The following is a 26,336-nucleotide window of genomic DNA, read 5'->3' on the forward strand; positions in this document are numbered from 1 at the left end:
GTTAGCCTTTTCCAAGTCTGCCTCCTTAATTTGGAATTTTTCTCTAGGGAGCCTCCAATTGTTAGTGTCTTATGCTAGTTTTCCTAATATTAGCAGACCTAAAACTGATACGCTGTCCAGACAAGACAGCAGAAGTCATGGCAACCTGGGGAGAGGAGTTGACCAGCAGTATCCTTCAGTTTGGCCATTTTCTGCCTTTTTATTCCTTAAGCTGAAACACTGACTGCCCTTCTGGTTCCCAATTAATTCTGGATATTCAAGTAAAAGGAGAAATCCATTGATCCTCAACATTCCCTCACACCCATGTCTCACTATGAGTTTATGGCCTCTCTTCACTGAGATATCCCACAAGTATATACATGCATCACCTCCACAAACCTCTTTTGCACAATATTAACATGCATACTTTGAAAATCTCTCAAAAGTCTTGGAAGATGGAAATTAATTTCAGCTCTGACCGTTGTAATTAGACAGAGCTCCCTCTCCCTGAGCCAGGACGACTATGGCAGAGTCTCCTGGACAACAACATCGTTCAGCAGAGTTTCAACCTCTACTCCATTCGTACGGGCTTTCAACAATTGAATTTCAATGCAATTAAGTACCCAAAAACTTGAGGCTTATATGCATGGTTGGGTTGGGTTTATTTTGTTTGTTTGGGGAGTGTGTGTGTATTAAAAGGTTCATTTGCCCATGCTACAAAAAGATATTGGACAAGTCGAGAAGATAAGCAGAATATTAGTAGACTTTTTTTGAAAAAGTAAGGTAGAGACACAAAGCCACTAAATTTCTGAAACACATACATCTGGAATTGTGTCGTGCCCTCCTGGTATTACTCTGCCAACATATCCCATGGATGGAAACCATCATGTAAGTCATACCTTTGAGTACTTCTGGAGCTCCGAATCATCTGTGATGGGCATATCCACATTCACAACCTAAAAATTGTACATCATAACACTTTTCAATAGCAGGACAATAAAGACTTTATCAAATGATGAGTTCTGGCAAAATATTGATGAGCAAAATAAACTGTACTTAAACAAAATCACATTGATGCAAAATGATTTTAAACAAACGTTAGAAAAATCTTTCACACATAGAACATTTATAACTAGGAACGTGGTAATTATGCATTATTAGCAGACTCCAGTATTATCCTATTCCCAAAGCCCGAGTGACAATTTTAGTCAAGTTCAATAATCCTGTATAAGCACAAAATGCCATTATGTTTGACACAAATACCCAAACTGACTTGCCAATCAGAATTTGAAAAGTACGATAGCTTAAGTTATTACTTCAGGCTATAGTACAGCCATCTAACATCTAGACTAAACCACCATCTTTGCAGCATGTTTCTAACATGGCTTGAAATACATGAGTTTAATTAGCAAATTTGAATGCAAAGTGGATTATTTAAAACAGTGGCAAGAAATCCCTTCAGTACATCTTCATTTTTTTATATTAATAAAGTAACTATGTTCACCACCAGTCTTCTTGTGATATTCTTCCTTAACATAATTTATTTATCTGTAACCTCAGAAGGTTATTTACTCCAATTTCAAATGTAATAAGATGACATCCGTGGTGATCTATTGCCCAGGATTGGAATCTGGGACACTGAAGTTGAATACATTTGGGAGAATTGCCACACCTGTTAGGTTTGGAAAACAAGCAGCCTTGCAAAAAATCAGGTACCTTTAGGCTCCTTTGGAAATTCCTACTTTAACAAAGTATCAATGAAACAATATTAAGCCTCAGCTTTTCTTTTGGCTTAATTTTCAATAGGGCTTCCAGCATCTTGTTTTCCAGTACCTAGCATATTTTTGTGAAAGACAGAATCCATTTCATGTCCGTTCGGCTGTAACTGAATGACTGATAACTCCTCAGCTTGACTGCTCACACTTAGGTACTGCCAGGTACCAAACAAATACCACACAGTCATACATCCCTGCCCAGACTTCCAGGGTCTCTTTCTGTTTCAGCAGGATCTCAGCTCCTTCCACTGGTACCACAAAGGATCGGCAACACAGAAGCCATGAGTGACACCAAATCCTCTCTTCAAACAGCTATTTCCTCTGAAGAGAAATACTTTTGATGGAATACTCAAACTTCAGGGTGACTTTCTGAGAGCTGAGTGTAGGAGTGAGGATAGCGTGAAACAGGGACTGGGCTATCAGGCTGATATAGAACTAAGCGTTGTTACTGAACACAGCCAAGCAAGACTAGATGTAGGTACAGATGACAAGAACTAGAACCACTGAAAAACGACTTTCAAAAATGGGATGCCACAACAGTTTCCTTCTATTATTTAAAAGGACCAATCATTAACATTTTCATCCTGACATTTTACTGGTAGCCGCTAAAGAAGAATTAGAAACGGACAGTTTCACAAACTAAGCAAGTTTTCATCCTCTGTGGGAAATGTGATAGTGCTAAGGGGAGTAATATCAGACTGTTGAAATGTAAGGATGGGAATACCAAGCAACTGAAGTGGGCAGCCACACAGATTTATTGCATCATGTACATAATCTTACACGAACTTCAGATCTTAAAGGAGTGCTAATGGAAAGAAGAGAAGTGAGTTTCTCAGGGCAATTCTTAAAGCTACTTTAAATCTTCCAGCGAGTGACTGGAACGATGGCTACTCCAAGTAGTAAAAATAAGTGTCTCTAAATCAACTGGACAAGCATTGCAAAGACAAACAGGGCATTTTCTTGGTGGTGGTGAGAATTTTTTAAGTCTTTGGAAAGAACACTGGCTGGAGTCTTATCTGTACTCACTAGCTAACACAGCACTGAAAAGCAGCAGTGAATTACAGTTTCCATCAACTCCTTATGACAATTCATCAAAACAATCTTTTGCTTGGCAATTATTTAATATGAAGTGAAGAAATATCTAATACACTGGCACCATGAAGTTACACTACCATGAATTTCTTCCTATTTTCCCAGCATGTTTGAAAAATCATTCTTTCTTCTAATAAAATTGTGAGATTCTTTGTGAAACACAGGAGGTTCATCCTAAGCCTTTTTTTCTCAGTGCACAATAAAACTAATAGATCGTAAATGAAATAATAAAAATGCCACATATTTTAAGTGGCTGCTACGATGCAGATTTAAAAGGACAGTTGGTTTTCTTAAATCACTGTTCCTCTGTAGTATCTGTATAACAATAGTATCTATATAAACAGAATTTAAAAACCCCAACAACTCATTGTAACACTCCTATATTTCAGCCTTGATGTTATGGGAAACAAGATTTGATGTTACTGATCTATTCCAAACATTAAACTGTTCTATAAACAGCCTGTAATGCTAAGCTCACAGATCTGTAATTTAAAGAAATAACATACATGAATGTAGTTTATTGAAAGATAACATACCATAACTTCATATTCAGGTCCCAGCAGGTCTTCCCATTTGGATTTCAGCTCATGTGCTGGAGGGAGTGGGATGCTTCCTAAGTATGAAAGTTTATTAAATTATTAAATTTACAAGCATATTTTACATTCAGAAGTACATTTACTTCTAAATACTTCAATAAAAGTCTGGTGTAAATAAAAGATTAGAGGGAATAACCCCAAAAAGAAAGGTGCGTTAAGCTGAGTCTATCAAACAGTGCAAATCAAAAATATCTTTCTTAGGAAAACAATGCAAAATGTCAGCTACTGCTAACGTGTGATTTATTCAGCTGAGAAGCAGAGGAGGTGATGCTTGCATTGATGAGATGCGAGTTCTGTACCATATAGTACTGTAAATAAATCATTGTTTCAGGCTGCAAAACAAATTTCACATGACTTCATAGTTTGTTGCTATAAAAATGCTTGCCACTCCAGGGAAGCATTATCTCCCACCAAAATGAACCCCCTTAAGTAGTAAAACACCTGACAAGATATTGCTGTTATCAAGGGGCTGCATCAGCACAATGCAGTCACAGACTTTATTTATACATTTGGCAGGTATAAAGGCTTGCCTAGTTTAATTAGGCCAGTAAGTAACATGAGCTTTAATATAAGCTCCAGTTCTAAACCAGTCTTCCATGGGAACTTGGCTATCTTGACATTTATATCTTTTCAGCTTTCTTACTTATGCAACCAAGGCAGTATTACATTCATGTAAGACAATTTGACAGAGCTAGACAGCATAAAATGACTGGCTGCCCTGCATTTGACCCCATCCAGAAGCTCAGCGTACATATAAAGTTCCAAGCCGAAGCAATGTTTAACTGGTAAGAATCAGGCTTTAAAGCAAATTCCATTTAGCAGCTACAGCAGCAGCAACTGGGCTCTGAATTACCGAAAACTGTTTTTTTCCCCCCCGAATGACTGCAATAGTTTGTCAAATGTCTAGACAAGGCATAGACCACTTAGTATTGCTGTTGTGTCGTACTGAAATTTAGAATGTAAATCACAATCTCACATTTTGCACACAAACTAGTAAATAAAATACCTCAAGGGGGGAATTTTGAAGACACCAACAGAAGCTCAGAGCCTACCTACTAGCAAAAGCCAACACAAATAGGATGTGAAGCTGCGTATGCTTTCAACACTTTTGTAGACTGCGAAGATAAAACAGGAGCTTTGCAATACAATCCCCATTACATCATTTTATAACTTTGAAGTTTTCCACTCATTTAAAACAAGATTTAAGTTAACTTATGCAACAACATAACTCATCACTGTATCTCTTCTATTCGCTTTCTGTCACGCCAGATAGGCAAATTCTATCTGGTCTGCACTGACAAACTGCACTCCTCAGAGCCTAACAACTGAGATTTCACTTGGAAGTATCCAGAGCATCATTAACCTAAGGCTCAAGGAGATACAGATATTCAAGGATTCCAGCAATTCAGATAACTATTTTTCTGTCACCGAAAAGAAACTCCACCAAGAATAAAAACTTGGATTTGTAAACACAGATCACAGTTCTCTCTGAAATAAATTACCTCCTTAATAAAAAAATAGAAGACAAACTGTCTTTAAATTCTCAGCTGTGAGTTAAGGGTTTTTTCCTTCATTTAAATTTAATTGAAGTTTCTAAGAAGTCTTCTTCATTAGTCTTGTTATCAAGCACAGGCTGATCTCTATGTTTCTTCCCAACTGTAGCAAAAACAGAATACCCATGCATTTTTCTACTTCTTCTATTTGTAGAAATACATAGGGACAGAAATTCTTTAGTCTTTTTTTCTGCTATTACAAATTTACAGTGTGAACACCCAGGACCTAAGCACCTGCAATCCCCTGTGTAGCCAAATATAGATTTTAAGGTTCACCAGGAATTGTGAATCTTAGGGTCATTCTCAAAGTTCAGTTCAGTAACTATAAGCTGTGTTCAGTTGGCTGAATACAGATTTTTTTGTCACTTCAAAAACACATTACCAAAAATCTATGAGTTGTTCAGATCAGGTGCTGATGCATGTCTCCATTTTAAGTTTCCCCTTTTCTTTCTTTCAAACACACTTTGAAGTCTTTGCCTGTAACTTCCTCAGAACTGTGGAAGTGTTGGCTGGAGAGATTTGGATTAAATATATTCTGTTCCAATTATATCACCCAATTCACTTAAAATACTCCTTTTCCCCCCAAACAGCTTTTTCCACATGGTAGCTAATGTGAACTTTCTTTCTAGTGTCTCATCCAGCTGGATTTCTCATGACCTGAGATATGTACCACGCCTTCTAGAGTGTGAAAGGACTCAGAAATGAAAAAGCTTTGCAAGGACAGCTTTCATTAGCAACAACTTCCAACGTATTTAGTCTGTCCTTCTCTCTGCACTTCCATACAGTGTTTCATTTCTAATTAGCAAGCGTCAAGAATAAACCACACATGTACTGTAAAAATCACCTCTCCTGGTCAAAATTGCTGGCATCTTCAAAATTGGGATCTTTTCTTCTTGCAATTTCCTCCTGGTTTCACAAATATTCTATACAAGGATGTGTACCGTGCTCCAGTGCGCTTCATTAATGCGCTACCTTTATCTGCCCTACTGTTGAATATTTTTCCCCAGCCATCTTTAAGCACCTGACTAACATCATCATATCTTTGGGTTCTGAGCACTGCTGCAAGGAAAAAGAAAGCAGTCTGCAGTCTTGCAGATGCAGCTGTTAAGTTAATTGCCTCTAGTCTGCTAGCAGAAAGTTTCAGGCCACGTGCACATTGCATCCTAAACCATGTTGCCTTTGTAACGCAACTGCTAAAGCACGGTTTTGCCTGGCCAGAACTACTATTTAATACCTCTCCAGGAAACACAATTTAATAAGAATTTCACACAACTGAGCTTAGAGGGAAATAATACATATTTTATAAAACATACCTTTTACATTAAACTTCTAAAAGCATTTCCAGAGTTTAGTCAGAGCCTTAAATTAGCAGTATTTACTTTAGCACCATTATAATGAAGTGCCCCTCACCCTGTCCAAAATAAGCACCTATCTTTGGAATTTAAACTTGGCCATTAAATTCTATTCCAAGGTGAAATCTTATACATCATATTTCAGTATGAGTAAACTTTGCAACTAGGTATTTCAACTTTTTAATGGAGATATACACACACATTTTATACTTGGGTAAAGCTTTTGCAGAACCTTGTAATTTAAAGTGATTTTTCACTGTGAAAACCCATTTAATCAAGCAATGATACTTGCTTACCATTGCATTAAATGCTCCTAATTTATTGCTCAGTTTCAAAGCCATGCCCATTGCATTATCCTGCTGGCCCAAGGAGGACCAGCACTGCTAGATGGTATCAAGGACAGTATCCAACCGCAAACAAACAATGTCTTCAGTGTTTAAATTTTAGTATCCCAAGACACACTGTGCACACAAACACATAATCCTGTATTCTCCAGGGTAAGGGGAGCTTGGATACATAAAAGAATACAAAAATCTCATAGTACACTTGCTACATGATGCACTGGGGAATTCAGTACAGATATATCATGTTGCCCTGCAAGGAATCAGCATGGGTCCACCCAGTAGCTATGGATTCCAGAAAATTAAGTCCTTGCCAGACCCAGGTGTACCTGCACCGTACCCTGCAGAGCTCCAAGGAAGGTGATTAGGAGATTTGCACAAAGCTAGAATTGAAGGGGGGCCGCTCATATACATACAACTTGGTTACAAACTCCTTTTGAAACTAAAGGGCTTTGGAGCATTTATGGAGAGGCAGTGGATCCACATCAAAGCAGTTTGGGTCTGACACAAAAAGGGCTGAAAAATACAATTTGATCCAAGCTGATTATCAGCAGAACAGGGATCACTAAGGCGTATCTAGATAGCATACCTTGAGACTAACAGAGTTTGTTAACTTCAAGCCAGGTAAAACCAATCTCGGTTTCCAGCATAAACTGATACTGACATTGATATACCATATTTGCACAGCACAAGGTATTAAGTAGCAAATTCCTTAGAAAGTTCTCTTTGCATCAGGGCAGACATCTGCAGCCTGTGACACAAGATAACCCAATCACAAGTAGTCAGGAACTGACTACAGGCATATTGTTCACTTCAGTAGAAAAAGAAAATACTTTATGCACAGAAAGTTCTACAGTCAAAAAGGACTGGGTGACACAGGACAGCACGTGCTGCTCTTTTCTAGCCTCTGTCATAGTGAGTGCAAGTCCTGTGGCTCTTCTGCCCCTAAATACATCCTACTGCTAAGTCCTTAAGTTATTTGTCCATTGTAAATACAAATCAATGTATGCTTTTCCATTCATACAGCTAAAACAATGCTTTGATAACCTCACATCTCAGCTACTCAACCACCTCTGCTTTGGCTTCCTGTTTCTGGCAACATGAAAAAGTCACAACAAAGGATGTCTTGTTACAAGGCTTGGACAGAAAAGTAAAACAGAATGGAACATAGGAACTGCTACATTTCTCTTGTTTCCAGGTTGTCTTTAATACTGACAGATCTTCCACAATCATAGCAAAATTGTTATTCATTGACAGCCATAATTTAGAATCCTCTATTACATCTACATATCTTAGAAACTACAAGGCATAAGGATAATTTATGCTGACTTTAACACAAGCCATAGAAATTCATCCAGAAGTTCCTGTAATAGAGCCCAAAAATCTGTAGGGGAATTAAAGCACACCTCCTGGAAAGACCTCCAACCCTTATTCAGAAAAACCAAAGCAATCCATGCCTTTGTGATCTGTCCCTATGTCCAACTGCCTTTGCTGTTAAACACACATGCCTAACTGGAACTCATGTCCAGCTTCCAATTCCAGCTATCACGTCTTTATACCTATTATGCCTTTGCCAGACCAGAGATTCTTATCTGCCTGCATAGGTGTGCAGTCAACAGTTTCCAGTTCAGCTAGTAAGCTCAGGACAAGCGAGCCAGAAATTGCATGTCTAGAGACTGAACTCTAGGAGCACGGGAGGAAGCAGTACACAAAAGTATTAGTACGACAAGGTAAATAAGTTGGGTCTGGGAACCAGTGGGCAGCAGGGAGATGTTCATTGCCAAGTGGGGAGTCTCACAGGAGGTAGACATAACTTGTGCTAGGCTTCCTACTTCTCTGGCACCCCAGGAAACGTCAGTGACCAGGAGCACTATAAGCAGGATACGCAAACAGGAGCAAGGCAGTTACATGGCAGGTGGCACACCGGTGAGACAGATGTTCATGGAATAGCATCTGTCTCATTTGTGTGGAAAATGACCTACAAATGGAGACATGGAACAAGACATCATCCCTGTCCCTGCTGGTGCAGCCGCCTCTGGTCCTTCAGCAAGCTCTATTCAGTCAAAACTCCTGAGGGAGGATGCTGCAGCTCAGGTCACATCTTGTAGGCGTATAAGTTGAGCAGCTCAGAAGATGAGTTCTGATGAAGGTACTGCAGTGCCAAAAGAGGAAACTGCAACAAATGGGCATCAGAGATGATGTACAGGAAACCAACAGAATATTTTGAAAAGACTGCAGACACAGGAGCCTATGACCTGTGAGAGCAAAAAGATAGATAGGACAGAGGTAACACTGGATCAGGAAGTAAATGGGAACTCCCAAGAGTTCCATCTCCTGATGCTGTTCACCTAGCAACCTGGTTTAAGGCCCTGGCAGCAGAGGAGGATGAACAAGCCTTCTCTGGCAGAAGACGACTGCAAGCAGGGCACCTCAGGTCATCAGAGTAGGACGAGGGCTAGAAAGCATCAGTGAGCTGGAGGCGTTCAGCTCTATAGGGCTTATGAAATTCATTCCAGAGTACTGAAAGGGCTGCACCTCCACTGTCTATAATCTTAAAACAAACAAACAAAAAAACCCCACAACCAAAACCCAACCCCCCAAAAAAGCCCAACTCAAAACACGGCAATCAAAGGGGGATCATTAATGACTGGAAAAGGGAAAACTTTATGCAGGGAGGAAGATCCACAGAATTATAGGCCAGTCAGTCTCACCTTCAGCCCTGGAGAGATCATGAGATACTTCCTCTTGGAATCCATTTCCAAAGACATAAATGATAAGAATGCAAATCAGGAACAGTTATATAGATTTGCCAAATAACTGACCAGTCTGACTTCCAAGATAGCTATGTGGATGAAGCTTGTAATACACCTCAGCTTTACCAAAGCTTTTGACACCATTTACATCAGTATTCTCATTTGGAAACTGAGGAAGATGGGTTTGATGACTGCTAAATAGGCTGAAAACCAGATGGACTACTGGGATCAAAGACAGTATTAACCAATGACTTGAGAGCCAGTTATGAGAGAAGATCAATAGCTACAGGGGCTAATGTTATCCAGTATCTTCAGCAGTGACCTCCATGATGACACAAAATGCACTTTCAGCAAACCTGTGGAAAATGCTACATTTTGGGGATAGGGTGGGGTGGAAGAGTTGATAGACCCAACAGGTAGAGCTTTACCTCAGAAGGACCTAAATAAAAAGCCTTACAGAGCAAAAGCTAAAGACGGACTAAGACATGACATCCTATCAGTACTGAAAATGGATTAAAGACAATTCCAAAGACTCAGAAGAGACACTGCAAGATAACCTATCCACCTGTTTTATGTAGACTCTGCTTCTTTTCTTTTTGAACATTATCCTTCTGGTTTTGGTTTTCCTCATTCTTAGTGTCCACACTAGTTTCAGTCCCTACAGCTCCAGGGGACACAAAGGTTGAAATAGTTGGCTGCACTGTGAAAATAGATGAAAAAAAAAGAATTATATGCTGCAAAATATATGAAGTAGTAATACCACCTAACTACTATCTTTTTTTGTTTTTTGGCTACACAGGAGTTTTGTACTCACTTTTCCTGAATCCCTTATTTCTGTTTCTTTCCATTCGTCCTTAATATCTCATTTTCTACAGTGTGCCCTTACAAAATCTAGGATAACATGGTGCCTAGTCCTAATTTTTAAATTAGGTAACTGTAACTTGAGTGAAAAATAAAATCAGTTGCTGAGTAAGGGGGAAAAAATTACCTCTATCTGAAGGTCTTTCTGAAGAAATAGTAGAAGGTTTCCTTCTAAGTAAGGTAAGGCATACAGTCTGTCCTGTGTTACGCAATGCATCTACCACTTCCTGGTTGGTATAATCCTGTATATTAACTCCATCAACCTAAAACATGAAGATCATATCATATACTAGTAATCACATTACATTAGGCTCTACCATACACTGTAAGCAACATCCACATTATTTTGTGCAGAAATTATAGGGTTATTCACCCAAAACAGTAGTATTTGCAAAGCAATCTCATTAAATCAGTTGCATTTCACTAATTAGATAATATTTTCAAAGTGCATTTTAAAAGGAAACACAACAGTAATTTCTTCTGTCTTTGTGGAGCAACCACAAAACAAAATTTACTAATCAGACAGAAGTATGGACTGATTTCCCCCTACAATTTTTTTGCTTACAAAAACCAGCTTGAGGAGTATTGTGGATGAAGCTTCGCAGCAAGAGTTGCCAGCCTAGAACTCTGTTCAGTTCATTATCACTGTTAGTTTTCTCATGGATTTCTAAGGTGCTCCACACAAGCCTATACACACAACAGTTGGTATAATCCACTCTGAACAGCCCAATTCTTACATTAATTCAGATATCTCAATTTACACCCAAAATACTCTGTTCACCTCAGTGTTAGACCATGCATCAATAGGGGATTCTCCTGAAAAGCTGCAGATAAAAGCACAAGTTTCTATCAATTTTTGGTCTCACAAAGGAGAAGCTAACTTTGGAAGGTCTGGCATAGCACACATTTTAAAAGTAATTTAAAATCATGTCTCTATAAATATTATCTCTTAAAACAAAAAGACTGTAATTCATTCCTGCTTATACTGTGAATGCAAAATTGGCTATTATTCAATTCACTGCTATTCAGTGGGTTTTTTTATTTTTCTAAACATAAAGCTTGTGGTTTTAAACCTAAATTTTAACTATTAACATTTTGATTGTATCCACACTGTGCTACACAGTCATTAAGAACCATAAACAGTGTGCCACATCTTGCAAAATCTTAACCATCCTCAAGTCCCATTCAATTCAAATAGAAGCTAATGCTGCTCATCTTTACTTCAGGCCAAGAGCCAAGATTCTCCACTCTGAAACATTTTAATCCAAATGCTTGCCTCTTTCATAGTTAACTACTATTTACTAGTTCTCTGAATATAAAATATTTTAACCACAGCAAGCCAAAGCTCATTTCTGTTACAAATCTACCTAAACAAATACACACCACCGAATTATTTCCTCTGCAAAGTGAAGAAGGTTTAATTAATTTTAGAAAGTCTTTACTACATTGTTCTTTTAACTCTGGGATGTGTAATGAAGTATTAGTTCTACAACAATATATTAGCAGACTTCTACTTACAGCAACAATTTTGTCATGAACATGAATTTGGCCATTGTGGTCAGCAGCACTACCAGGTATTATATTTTTCACGAAAATCCCTGAAGGTTCTGTCGGCAGGTGGAGGGAGGAAGAGAAACAAGTCACTACATTAACCCAATTTGTTTCTTTTCTTATTAAAATTTTTAATTACAGCCTTTTTCACATGCTTCTGTCCACAAAGTTATGATTCTGTATACCACCACCATTTCCATGTTACCACTCACATGGTTTGACACAGAATGACTGAGGGTCTCTGATGGAAAAAACAGCACCAACACAACCACCTGCACACTGACCTCAAAATATTTTCCTCAAAATGGCTCACAAAAGGCCACCTCCTCCATGGATTCATCCTTGTGCTTACCCAGGCTTTAAACCACAATTAGTTAAATCCATGCTGCATTTGATTTCAGTAGGACTACCTAAGCTAAACATAAAGTATGTGCTTAAGTACTTTGATCACAACTTCAATCATCTTACAGCTAAAGAATTTAGTACTTTAAATCTTAATGAAAAAGGATTTTTCTTAACAAAAAAAAAAAACCACAACAAAACAAAACACACAAATCAGAAAAGCTGTCCTTTGTCATCTTTGACATTTGTTTGTCAATTCTAACTTCTAATTAGAACACGGAAATAAAAAACAAAACAAAAACCTGGGTAAATATGCAATCATCAGTTGAACCAGTAACCCTTCCCATTCACAAACTCCTGCAAAATAGGAGGTGCTGATCCTTAATTCTAGTGAATCTTTATACTTCATCCATCCTTTGGTGAACACTAACCTTCCTCAGACACCTGCCCAACATGGTTTGGCCATGCTCAGCAAAACCCCTCTACCAGTGCTTCAGACCTATTTTTTCCTATTGCCTGACACGTGCTCCTCCACATCCCAGTTCCCAGTGCTCACTGCACTGGCCTGGGATTCCCGACCAGCAACACAAGAGGATCTCCTGGGAATGAAGAGGACTGGAGAGCAACCCCAGCTGCACCACTTTCCCAGAATACTTTCTTGAGTCCCATGAGGAAGGGGAGGGGATAAAAAGCACTACCTGTTTGTGTCAAAACAAGGTATTATCATATGTGGAACAGCTCTAATTTAAAGAGGATTTAGAAAAAAACAAACCAAACCCACCAACCTAACAAAGAAAACCAAACCAAAAACCAACCCTGATTCCATGTCACCATATCCTATCACAGGTACTTTAATCTGTTCCCAGAGTTTAGACACTGAAACAACCGTCTGCCAAAGACAAGTACACCATCCTGTGAAGGTGGCATACACATCACGCACAGCTAAGACTCTCTGCATCTCCTGCCTGGCAGAGGGATGGACTAGTTAGTCTGACTGTTCAATTCTACTCCAACATCTACAATTCATTAAAGAAATAGAAGTTGCACATTGAGCTACTTTGTACATACTGAAGATGCCATTCAAAAGTTAATGCAAACAGGACATCTGATACTCTGATTTGAAATGCTTCTTAAAATGCACTGTCTGAATTGCACTATATACTGCAGGGTCAAAATAAGGACCAGTGTGGAGAGGAACCTGACTGCATTAGAGTCTGTACATGCAGGAATCGTCTGTTACAATTTCATGTCTTGCACAGTAACAGCATAAGCATGTAAAATTCACAGTCCAGCAGTCAAGTGGGAATTTTTTTTTAAGCTAATTACAACCCCTTAAAACTTTTTGTGGTTGAATTTCACTTTGCAGCAAGTTCTCCAAATATCTCCCTCATAGATTTTGTAAGTTACACTGTTTCAAAGAAGTACTATCCATTTTCCCCATAGTAAATAAAGGGTATTTGAGAAGTCCCTAACCCTAGACTTTATTAAATCCTGTAGCACTCACCTACATCACATGTGCCAGCATATCCAACAATTGTTATCCCCAGGCTTTGCCCATTCTTTTTTATAAGTTCAACATCATAGGTCTCAAAAAGGTTAGTATTATCCTATAAATAAAGCACAAAACATCTCGTTATTTCCCAGTACCATTACAATATTGCAGGTTAATTATGATCTTCAGAAGTGAGCAGTGATTTTGATTTTCCTACTTTAGGAAGGATCATATTTGCAAAAGAGATATACCCAAGATTTGCTGAAAATAAAGTGGCACCCTAAGTCATTAGCTGCTTTTTAAATTCTTCCCTAATACTTTCTTCACGTGCCTGTCAGAGGTATAATATTTATATTTTATGGAAAACGAAGGTTTTCTGTTAGACTGCTCAGGGGCCATTTATTTCCCTTTTGATTACACTGCCACTTGCTAACAACAAGTTTCCCAGTCAATCCCACAAGACAACAGAAACCCTGAATGCCCGCATAATTTTTTCTTTCCCTTTCATATGTTAGTCCTGATAAATAGTGTCATGAACCCACTTGCCTGAGCTCTTTCTACGGGACAGTTAAGAAGCCAAAAAGAACCTAGTATAAATACACAGTGTTATCATATCGCACATTTCTGTCAGAAAAAGCAAAGCTTATCTATCCTTGTTATCACCTACTAAGGAAGTGAAGGGCAGTAGGAAAGGGATCTCAAGACAGAAACAGGTTCGATGCCCTGAAGTGAAACAAACCACTGAATACATAGTAGGCACATCTCTACTACAGAAACAGTTGCCTACTTAAGTGCAAATATGGGAGACTAGGCAGGTGCTTGAGCTTATTGTTTGTTTTTATGCTAGATCCCAAACCACAAAACCATTCCAAAAGTCAATCTTACACACATCAGCTTAACAAGTTTGATATAATCCTGTTCAGAGTTGAACACCACCAAACTGCAAAGAGCACTGGAAGCCTCCAGGTTGTCTGAGGCAATAGGAAGCAAAAGTTCATACTCAATGAAAAATTATTTTTAAGACCTAACAGAGGAAGGGAGAGTATTCATTTGTCAATGCCTTACTGTTGACCTGATAAGACTACCGCTCGTAACAAACAATACTTGAAAAGAGAAGCACATAACATGACCTGTTCTCCAGACCCTCCACTTACTACAATTACCAAAAAAACATAAAAGCCACTAGCTAAGATTAAAATATGATCTGACCTTACGTTGGAGAAGTCTATGGAAAAAGGCTCCCACAAAGCTGGCCTCAGTATGTCTGTGCAACTCTAGTCTGACAAGTAAAAATCAAAACTGCAAGACAGAGTTCAAACAGGACACACTAAAGACATTGGTGATGCCAAAGAGAAAAACAGTCAATCATAGACCTGGGATTGCAAGGGATAAATTAAAATACATAAAGTTGTTCATTTTCAGTAATCGGATACCGCCCAATGAGAGGAAAAAAAAAAAAAAAGATGATGATTAGAGTAAGGACTGTAAAAGTGATGAAATCAAGAGGGACAGTGTCACTGCCAACAGGAAAAAAAGGACTGGGAAATTGGAAAACATTTCTTAAGAGAGTGAACTAAAGAGAAGTTTAATCAAATGCTTGCCAAATATCAGCTTTGGAAGGACTTATATTAAAAGCAGGCCAAAGAGATGGCTGCACCTATTTCACTTTTCACTGAAAGAGAAATCGATGGATAGCTATCTCCTTTCTTATCACACACACCTCCCTCCACTAGCCAACTCATTAAGTTCATTAAACACTTTCTAACCCTCTTGCACCATAAGATGCTGATGGAGGTGAAGATAAGTTTTAATGTTCTGTCACTTTTCTTTAGGAGAGGGAACCAAAACAGTAAACAAGCCTATAGCAACATCTGAAATGGAGCTATGGCCTTGAGACTCCTGCTATTTTGACAATCAAAAGCCCTTCATATTCAGTGCTCTGGTACTACAGAAATTTTCTCCAAGTAATATTACTGGTAGAATGCAAAACATTAGAAGTGGAGTCTGGAAAAATCAAAGTACAGAGTCCTAAATACAGTCAGCACAAGTAGGCTGCTAACACTGCTGTCAGTATCTTGGAGAGTACAGGTAATGTGCCTGTTTTCTTGTGCCCATGCACAGACAAAAGTAGTTTCAGTTATTCGCTACTACAGGAAATTTAGAGGAAATCAAATATTAATATAAAACTGAAAAAAACCCATATATTAAAAATGCCTTTCTGCTGGTTTGCAAAAAAGAAAAGGAAAATATTTTCTATTCCAAAGCTCAGAGCAAGTGAAAGTACTCAGAAACCAGAAAGAAATTAGATTATAGGAAAAAGTTCTGTTGTAAATCAGACACAAATTGAAAGGTGGACCATTAAGATCATCATTGTTAAATATATTCAGGTTAACCACTACTCTTGACTTCAGCAAATCTCTCTTAACACCAGAAAGAGGAGTTTCTTCAAATCTAAATATGAAGGCACTATTTAGTTCAGAAAACAACAGATGACATTCAGAAAGTAGTAGATGAAATTGCAATGTGATTCTTCCCCTTTAATCTACATAGCAGGAATAAGGAGAACACTGAAAAGACATCCAGAAGGAAAAAAATTTTAGAAAGGCTTTAGTATGGTCAACACTTGGTGTCAGGTAGTAACAAACAGGCCCACCTTTGAGGCAGGGAAGAGAGAAAAATAGTACTTTGTAGAGGAAACAAACTAGGACTATGTTATTTTTTCCTAATACAGGCCTTGGAAAATATGATACAGACAGAAGTGCTTCATAACAATGCTGATTCTCTAGGAAAGCCTTTTTTCACAGTATTGGACATGCCCACTTTTAAGACTCCAACCTTATGTACATAGACTACCCCCTTTCATCTCTCTGCCGCTTGCGTTTCCTACAAAAATCCCTCCTCTGAGAAGAGGAGTTTGAGGAGGACCCAAAATATTTTACTGACTGCTTCAGCCCCAGTACTCTTCCAGAGGGATGCAAGACACAAAGCTAATGGCTGTCTTTGCAACGACTATGCCCAGTAAGCGCAAAGGTGAGTTTATAACAATATGACCACTAGTCTGACCTTTAAAAATGGTGCTTCAAAAAAATAGCTCTCTTCACTCATATTCAAGAAACTAGACAAGAAAGAAAAGGCTACTCAGATTCCACACCTAAATCTAAGCAGCACAGTAGTAGCAGATGGTACACAAGCACAGCTTTGTTTATGTTTCAAGACCTACTGTACACTTAGTGTAGCATTTGTTGATTTTAATTACTCAAAACTGAAAAGAATGACTTCAAAAACAAGAGACTTTGATATGACCATGATAAGATTTGCTAAAACAAGTTTCAAAATTTTAGATATATTTCCTATCACAGACAGTAGCGTAGACTATGAAAACATTACACTTATGTTTCATAAAAAGATGATTGTGCTGAATAATTCTGGTGTGGCCATGGAGCTCTGGATTTCAGACTAGGGAAATCCACAGTCAAGTTTTGAATTCACTTACAAACGATTGATTAGCAAAAATGTAATGAGTTAAGGAGGAGAACTAAAAGTTCCATTTATCGATAACATTTATGGTCTTGATAATTAAATTACCCACTCTGAAATAAACTCTGTAAAGCTGGTCATTCTGATCCCAAGATTATAGGTATTAATAATGTATAGGAGAAAGGGAAAACTTGCAGAAGGCAGGGCTACAAGGACCACTTAAATACATGCATATGATATCTGGAAACTCAAAAGAGGAGAAGCACTTTAGGTCTCAAGAACACTCTTTTCTCCTCCTCCGCTCTGATCACAAACCACAGACATACTAAAAAACATCATAAGTAAACATTAGACACTTACATTTCCATTTTGAAAGGAAGGTAATGTACTGACTGGCCAGCTCACAGGAGCTGGTGGAGTCTCCATAATTTCACACTTTGGGTCTCTTGCAACGGTCATCCTAACAGAATTCCCACAGTTTCTCAGCACTTGGGCAACTTGTTCACTGGTCATTCCTCGCACATTGGTCCCTCCAATCTGTAAGATGTGATCTCCTGTCTGGAGCCTCCCATCCTTCAAACAAATAAAATTGTACAAAATGTTTCCAGTTTACACATAAACTATCTTTTCCATTACAAAATTGAAATTGTATAGAGGTATCTTCACGGCCATGAGAGCCAATGCAAGAAAATACCTTAAAATTAGCCACCACAGCAACATACTAAATAATTCAAGGAAGCGTTTGCACTGTTCTTTCCACAGTAGCTAGCAGGGGTAAATCAACCTTTCCAAAACTGAGTGTGAGGTACACAAGTTGAAAAGCACCATTCCTAGGAAATTGGTTACTTTTCTCATTTAGCAGAAGACAGACAGCAACAATGTTTTATAATCTCACAGGTTGTTATGTATTGCTGTTCCATAGAATACTCCTCATCAGATAGGCGTTAGAATAAAAAGCACAGCATTTTGACTTAGGACTTTTTAGAGTTTTTTGTAATACTTCTACATAAGCCTGGCAATTCGTTTCTCATGTGACTAGCTCCAACTCAAGCAAGTAAATCCACTGAAGGTAACAAGACTCCACACAAACCATTTTTTACATGATAATTATGATTCATGACCTACATCATCATTTCTGTTATAAGCAAGCATTCATAGGACCAAATCCTCAGCTGGTATTGATCAGCAACAGCTCCACCACCTTAGGTGCATTGATTTGTACAGCAATCATAGCAGAGTAATTCCCAGAAGTAACTCAAACTAATTTACAAACTCATCCAGTTTTAACATGTATATGTGCTCATTATTTCACATGTTCTTAATGATGTCTCATTCAGCTGAGAATGATGTGTTGAGTTCTTAACTTACATGCTTCATTTGTAGCCAAAACACTTTATTCCTTACAGCAAAACAGGTGCTACACAATAATTTTAAAATATGCATTTATACATGAACAGGTTCAGAGGGAGGCAGTCAAGCAAAAGCCAACATTTTCCAGTAAAGCTCTCTGAATCTCCAGTTTCCGTTTCCATCCCATACTAGAGGAAGTACCTTAGCCTCTCTCTTTAGTACGTTACCAGATCTTGTCTGCATGGGTTCCAGACCTCAAATATTGTAACTTGTCATGCCCAAATTCACATTAAAAATCCAAATCTGTTTTGCTGCTGCATGTGTTCTACTCCTGAAATGCAGCAACACTTAGTACTGAGTCTTTAAAGATTAGCAATCAAAGGTTGCAAACTACCTGTGCAACTTTAAAAGATACCACTAACTTCAGAAAGCTTTGCATCAATCTTAAGTGCCTCCATGAACTGGTCAGACCTCAAGGCAAGTATCAAAACACCTTTGAAAGGAAACCCACTAAAAACAGGACATCTTCAGTCTATAAACTGAATCTTGCAGCACAAGTATTTCAATAGAGCAGAGTCTCTTGCCCGAGAATTTTTTTGTAGAGTTAGTCCCTACAGATGTTGCCAAATGTGCCAAATTCTACAGACGATGTGCAAATCCATTAAGAGCATTTCTTCTCCCCCAGACTGACCAAAGGCTGAAAGTATCAAAATTATTAAAAATATTAGAAGGTTAGACAACTTTTCAGAATTTCTGCATGTTCAACCATGTTATAAAAGCCGAACCATGTCTGACAAACAACTTAATTCATATCAGGTGCTGACTTTTTCCTCAATCATTCCTTCAACATATTTATTTATAAAGCGTATGTTGTCATTCAGACTTTGATGCTATCAGCTTCCTTTTGTTTAAGTATATTAGTTTATTTTAAGACTGTCAAAACCAGTTAATTATACTTTACAATCAAACAAGAAGTGACATAATATAACAAATTACCCGATCTGCTAATCCCCCAGGAACAATTGTTCTTACAACTACTCCACTTGACTTTCCTCCTACAATTCCAAAGCCTAATCCTGAACCATCGTTAATCAGCTCAACGTCTTCAATGTGGCCCCAGTGAATCTGCAATTAATAAAAACAAGAGATTTTAATTTCAGTCGGTCTTTAATGTTTCTCACTTTCACATATACCAGGAATGACGAGAATTAATTGGAGCAATTTTCTCTCTCTACCCCACATACTGGAGATCTGTTGGATTTTGTTCAGTCAGCTTCGTTTCCTTATAAATATGCAGTGGGATTTCTCATCTGTTTTTAAACACACATTCTGTCCTTTACTTTCAGAATAACAGGATACTAGAAAAGAGCTTGACTAAGAAAAAGCAATTTTAAGATTTTCTTGCCAAAATGAAAACTAGCCTTTTAGTTTTTCATGAATCAAGAATAACACAAACAACGGAGAAAAACAGAGGCAAGGAGCTTGCACTGGCCTAGTTTTCACTTAGCATCGCCCAAATTCTTATTTCTGTTATTTCGCTTACACGCTCTAAACACCACCAGTACATGCTGAATTAATAGTGCAGTACAATATTCTGTCATACTGAACTGGAAGCATGTTTCTAAGCTACACTGTACCACGACCTTATGTTCCACAAGACAGTCTGAAAATAACAAAGCTGTTAAGCAACCCAAACCCAGCCAATGTTTCTGTCAGATTAATATCTCATAGAAACCAAAATGGAGTGAAGTGGGCAGATTTAAGTCGTCTGTGAATAAAGGATTTATTAGCATACTGAAAATCTTTGCCAAAGCCAGTTAAATATCATAAAAGAAGTTTAAAGACCCCCTGTAGAGATATATATTTGTATTTTATTTTGTTAGTCTGTTCGATGCAGATCTTTCAATGAACAAGCAGTTAAAGTTTAATTCTTTAAAATTTTCAGTGCAATAAACAATATTGATTATCCACTAAAACCTTCAGATTTCACTAGCTCTGTAATAATCGTGAGGGAAATAATTACTGAGAATAAGGAAAAGCACTGCTTTTAAACAGATTTTCATCAAGACCTACTAGCATAATAAATTAAGATTCCAATATTGCAAACCCTGGATTTAGGTGTGCAGGTTGACCAAATTCAATGAAGCCACCTGGACCATATGGTTTGAACAGAGATAGAAGTTCAGCCCTAGCTTATTACATGTCCCAGTGACAATCTCTCCTTGTTCAACAAAACAAAAGGGTTCACAATTAAATTTTCAGATAAAAAAAACCCTGATAAATAAACAGGGTTCTTTAACAGATACTTTTTGATTGTTTTTAAAACGGAGACAAGGCTTTTTGTTTTGAGCAGTTTATGTTTAAATTGATTGGGATATTTCAAGCAGCATTCATGATAGGTTATGTTTACACTCTTAAGATGTAATCAGAGCATCTTTAATTGCTGAGCGCAAGTAGGTTTCAGCTGGGTATACTTGTAAAATGCTTTACCCAGCCTGTGCTGAACAGACCCTGCTGCTAAGAATATGTTGATCTACTAAAGCTTCTGCTATCCCATAAAAACCCGGGATCTATTTTATAACAACTTCATGCAGCTTTGCAATGGAAGCCTTGGACTTATTGCATGATCAGTCTAAATGAAATGTCATCACATATAAAATCTGATTAGAGAAAAAAAATCTATATACGTAAAGCATGCTAACACAAACCCTTACAACCACAAAAAAAAAAAATATAGCACAGTTCAAAATCTGATTGTGACAGTATTACAACAACTCACAGTCTCAGGTGGATTTATATCACTTAAGACAGCCGAAGTTCTGCTGTTTCCTTGAACTGGCTCCCTAGCAACAACCAGATGTAGAGATCCTGTGGATTGCTGGAGGAGGGCAATAGCGTGCTGATGGGAAATGTTCTGATCCAATGGGGTGCAATTAATGGCCAGTATGTGGTCATTTTCCCTTAGTCTTTGATCCCTTAACAAAACATTAAAAGAAATTTTAAAATGCAGCATAATTACTTCACAACAGGCTTGTGTAATTTAAATATGAACATGCAAAAAACACAGTTATGTACGGTTAAATATTTATATATTTTAAAATTCTGTTTTAGACTGTCTTCAGCAACATATAAACCATGTAATCCACCCTACTGAACTGCCCAGCCATATTTTGTTCCAACTTTAGCATGGTACAAAAATTTGCTCAATTTTTTCCTTTGCTTCTATTCAAAATTCAATGAAATTACCTCATCCTTCTTGCTGATAGTGAATTTCAGGGCAGAAGAAAATTATTTTTGTAGTTATACAATGAACTAGGAACTATTCTTCATTATGTTTAGCACTACATGATACTATCTCTAAGTACCCACAACTCAGGCTACAATACTGTTTTGTATCATTATTTAATCTAAAATTTCAATGAGCTGCATAATTATATTTTACTCAAAATTTACAGTATCAAACTTCAGACATCAAACTTTCTTTGAGCAATACATAGTTCAACTTATACCTCAAGATAACATAAATTTCACAGTTAATTCACCCTAGTGATGAATTTAGATTTGTGACAAGAGAGAAACCATCACTCAACTCCTCTGTTAAATATTCATTCTGAGCACGAGACCAAACTGTTACATAGACAGACACTGCCTTCAAAGCTCTGTAGGAATCCAAAAAAGTCTCCAGGAGATCTTGTCTCTGAAGCAAAATGGGAAGCATGCTCGGGAAATTTATAAACTCTGAAACAATATAACTGCACATCTTAACTAACGCATTTTAAACTTCCTTTTTATGATGCAATGTTTAAGATGTTTCCCAGAAATCACTTTCTTCAAGCACTAACCATATTTTAGATTCTCTCATCAAAGAAAGTGAGCAGCAGGTCATCAAATCCTAAAGTGAGATATTCACCCTCCTTTGACGTCCGGATCAGTCCATCTGTCTCCACTTTGAAAGAGCCTAATATGCTTTTCTTTAAGTGTTCTCTGGTGTGTTCTCTGTGGGCCCATAGCCATTATCATTCCAACCTCTCCCCACTCTTTTTGTCATCCTGTGTTGGCACTTCCTGACATGTGTTATTTAAAAAGTGACACCAACGACTTGAAATCTAGACACATTTTCTTGAAACATAATTCCAAGCACTGCATTTGTCTCATGCCAACTCTTGTGGTTTTACAATCACATTTTATTTTTAAAGGATTGCTCTGTCTTTTGTTGTTGGGTGAAAACCCACAGACAATAAGGGAAGAAACTGCCTGAAGCCTTGATTCTATGATGACATCTGTGCAGGGATCTGTCAGGACGACTAGATCTAAATTTACACAGGGAACAAACAGTAAAACCAGCTATAAATAGGGCATTGTCATAGGCACATAAATAAAGTGGGGGGGGAATCTTTCAGGGACACAGTGGATAAAAATTCAGAGGCTAATTTCTTCGTCCTTGTATTCTTTTCTGAGTTTTCTTTTGTTTTTTAATCAGTACTCAAGATTCTCTTAAGTGAGTCATGATTGCTGGAAATTCCATTTATGAATGGCTTGGATATTTAAAACTCATCTGAAAATCTGATCCTCAAAACATGAAGCCATTTAGTTGAAAAGCCCAGAATTCAAGACACCACCAATGAAATATCCCACCAGATTACCCAGTCAAACATGTTAGTCTTATAGAGTTTTCAACATGAAAGTCATGACATTTCCCTTAATGGAAATACTGCAATTTTCCAATACAATTATAAAGATCTCACCTGTCGGCTATGCTTCCTGGCTGGACTTCCTTGACAAAGATACCAACTTCTCCCAAGCTGTGATTTTTAAGGGCAACCACACTAAATCCAAGACCTCCAACAGAAGGCTTTTCAATCTTTATTGATTCTATTTGTCTCCCCTAATAAAACAGAAAAAAAAAATTTACTAATTTTTAATGCAATAGAATGAGCTAGTTTAAAATTTATGAACACCCGGAGAATTATTCTCCTCCTAAGACTAAACAAAGGCAAAATCCTGAATATGTTATTTCTATAAAAGCTCCTCCATTTATTATTTTTAATATAGCAGAGTATTGGATATGCAAGCACTCTGAGGTTCTGAAACCTCAGGGAATTTAAGAGGTGCTTTCACACTTCATTCACATTATGAGATGAATTCCAAACTGGATGAAAACTATGAACGAAGTGCTGTCTAGAGCAATATATTTGGGATTTCTGGAAATGCTGCATAGCTAAACTAAATTACTTGTCTTTTGGCTCCCTTTGCTTTTAATGCTGATTTTTAGGTGTGCGTTCAAAAGATTGCAGCTTTTAAATAAAGAAATGAATTTCCTTCCCCTCCCTGCAACTTCACACTTAATGCTAAAAGTAGTTTGTTTTTGCAACTGCCTGCTTTTCAGTTCTAATACAAAATTTCTGGGTTGTTTACTGGGAAATATTACTTAGAGCATGCATGGCTATCACAGCTGTTTTATCCAAAATAATGTGCAGTCTTTACTGCTAAATCTTTTATCTGATGAGTTAATGACACACTAATGAGAAGAGTTATGCTCAAAACATTACAGCTACATTAAGGTAGTCAATTAGCAACAGTTACTTAATACAGAAAGGCATGACTAACCAATTAAATTAATGGCTCAAAGTAACACAGAACAATACATTTGTGGTATAAATGCCAATCCCACATGGGTGGATGTCTGCACCTGTACAACTTTCATAAGCATCTGGTACATGCTACATCACATGTTAATGAAATCAGCATCTGTCTGGCAAAGTTACGACATACTAAATGAAGAGTTAAATAAAATATTGCATGCCAGTTCGTTTAATCATTTGCACTGTTCATATATTAACAAAGTTGGTACATTTCCAATTTAAAATGTACTTGATAAAACATGTCTCTCCATCAAAACAAGTTTCTGCAGAAAATGTCAATTTTTAATTATGTGTCATCAAATACCAAAAAAGTTTTCTGGCAACTGAAACTTCTTTTCTACATTGGTGTGTTTGATAGAAAGACAAAAAAAAAAGGCAAATTAAAAAAAAGAAACCACCAAACCACTTTCCATTGCTGACATCATCTTTCACTGGGAAAAGTTACCCTCAGCACTTCTACTCTCTTACTGGCTAGGAGGCACCACACTCCCAGATACACAACAAAAGAGCATGTTTGAAAACGTACTCCAAAAGCCTGGAAGGAAAAGTTTGACATTAAAGGAAAGCAAGTTTCGTTCACTAAATCCGAGAGCCTTACCTTTGCCATCTGTTGGATGGTTGTCTCAAATTCATTAACTCCGAGACTTGGAGTGAATGTAGATGCTTTGGGTTCAGGGTGACTGCAAGGCATATGCACACTCCCAGCAGCAACTGATTTGTCAGCAAACACTAGTAGCCCTCTCTTAGTAAAATCAAAATCTACTGAACGGTCAGGAGGCATATAATTGAGCTATTGAAAATGAACAAAGACGTAGAAAAACTATTAAAAACGAAAGAAGATATTTCCACAGATACCATCTTGTGTGAAGACTGCCAAAGAAGCAAGCATACATATGTTCATATATACCTATTCACACAAATATACTCACCTGTATAAAATATGCAATGTTAATATATAAGCTATAACCAAGCTACCTTATCAAGTTTAAACTGTTTTTCAGAAGGCAAAGTTCCCTGAATGTTTCAGCTGTGTTTCTACTCCACTCATTTTCCCCATTTCTTCATTTTGCTTCCCTGCCCATGCCCATTATCCTCTTTTCACCCTGCTATTCCAGAAACAACACATGCAAAAGCAACAACATTAAAGAGGCACTCCAGCACTGTTGCAACTGTCAGGCAAACCTAGACAATTTTGGAACAAGAATCAAAATTTTTTAAAAGTCTCTTAGTCACTCAGGAGCCAAAGGCCTGGTCTGTATTATCTGCTCCCCAGAGAGAGCCTAGGAAACTACTATTGAACATGTTATCTTTGCTAGAACTTGCAGTTCAATGTCTAGTCCTAACAGATAATGAAGAAATGCAGAAATACTCCCAGTGCAACACAGTAAACTGAAAAATCCCATCCTGAATGAAACTGCTCATGAGGGACATGCTTAAAAAGAATGTCAAGAAAAACAAAATTTTCTAGATATGATAATTCTGAACATTCTGGATATAAAATCCATTATGCCACAGTCACAAAACATGATCTTAGATAAATTTGCATTTTCACACATTTTTATTGCTTGCAGACATACATCCAAGCTTTGGAAGGAAGGAAAAGGAGCAGATACAGCACCTTTGAGAGCATAGGAAGAAGGGAGAAGGAATGGCACAGCCAGGTATTCCATGCACGTTCCATGCCACCCAGGCAGGAACACGTGCGATACATTTGGCAATGACAGCAAGGTGGCCTCATCCCCCTGACACTCACCTTCTATATCTGCAGCTGGGCTGGTGCAGCAACAGCAAAGACAGGGATTGTTGCTGCTTAAGGTATGCCAAGGTAGTCCCTGATTTTAAGTTTGCGGGCCTGACTTTGCTAACTGCACAGTGAGACCTGTTCATGCAGATGTGCCATGGATGCCCATGTCTAAGTGTCAGTTGGCATTATAAACCGATCCACACAAGTTCCTTCTACTGCTGGAGCCAAGTCATTGTTAACCATTCTTGTACAAGTCAGCAGGAGCTAAGTGATGATGTCTTTCAAGGAGAAAAGATGCTGCTACTTAGCTGATAAATAGTATTTAGCTTCTGTGAAAAACAAAGGATCCCAGTTCCAACTGTGTTCAGAACTCAAAGTACTAGAGCTGATGTCCTTTGCAGATGCTTTTGTCTGACTGATGTGGTTCTCAACGCCC

General features: G+C 37.8%; 1 protein-coding gene across 6 annotated transcripts in view; it reads right to left on the minus strand.

The window, feature by feature from the left end:
* The window catches only part of PATJ (PATJ crumbs cell polarity complex component), a 156,530-nt gene that overhangs the window by 123,298 nt on the left and 6,896 nt on the right, over positions 1-26,336 (minus strand). For 5 of the 6 annotated variants that reach the window (XM_075097400.1, XM_075097402.1, XM_075097403.1 and 2 more), the window contains exons 4-14: positions 24,755-24,946; positions 23,260-23,399; positions 21,294-21,489; positions 19,511-19,639; positions 17,525-17,737; positions 13,700-13,802; positions 11,821-11,909; positions 10,430-10,565; positions 10,007-10,141; positions 3,383-3,459; positions 879-935 (exon numbers count right to left, since the gene is read on the minus strand). In XM_075097400.1, coding sequence (XP_074953501.1) covers positions 879-935; positions 3,383-3,459; positions 10,007-10,141; positions 10,430-10,565; positions 11,821-11,909; positions 13,700-13,802; positions 17,525-17,737; positions 19,511-19,639; positions 21,294-21,489; positions 23,260-23,399; positions 24,755-24,946 — 1,467 coding nt within the window. The remainder of the gene's footprint in view (positions 1-878; positions 936-3,382; positions 3,460-10,006; positions 10,142-10,429; positions 10,566-11,820; positions 11,910-13,699; positions 13,803-17,524; positions 17,738-19,510; positions 19,640-21,293; positions 21,490-23,259; positions 23,400-24,754; positions 24,947-26,336) is intronic. The other variant, XM_075097404.1, reaches the window with a different exon arrangement.

The sequence above is a fragment of the Phalacrocorax aristotelis genome, chromosome 6 (assembly GCF_949628215.1).
Source record: "Phalacrocorax aristotelis chromosome 6, bGulAri2.1, whole genome shotgun sequence".
Classification (NCBI taxonomy): Eukaryota; Metazoa; Chordata; class Aves; order Suliformes; family Phalacrocoracidae; genus Phalacrocorax; species Phalacrocorax aristotelis.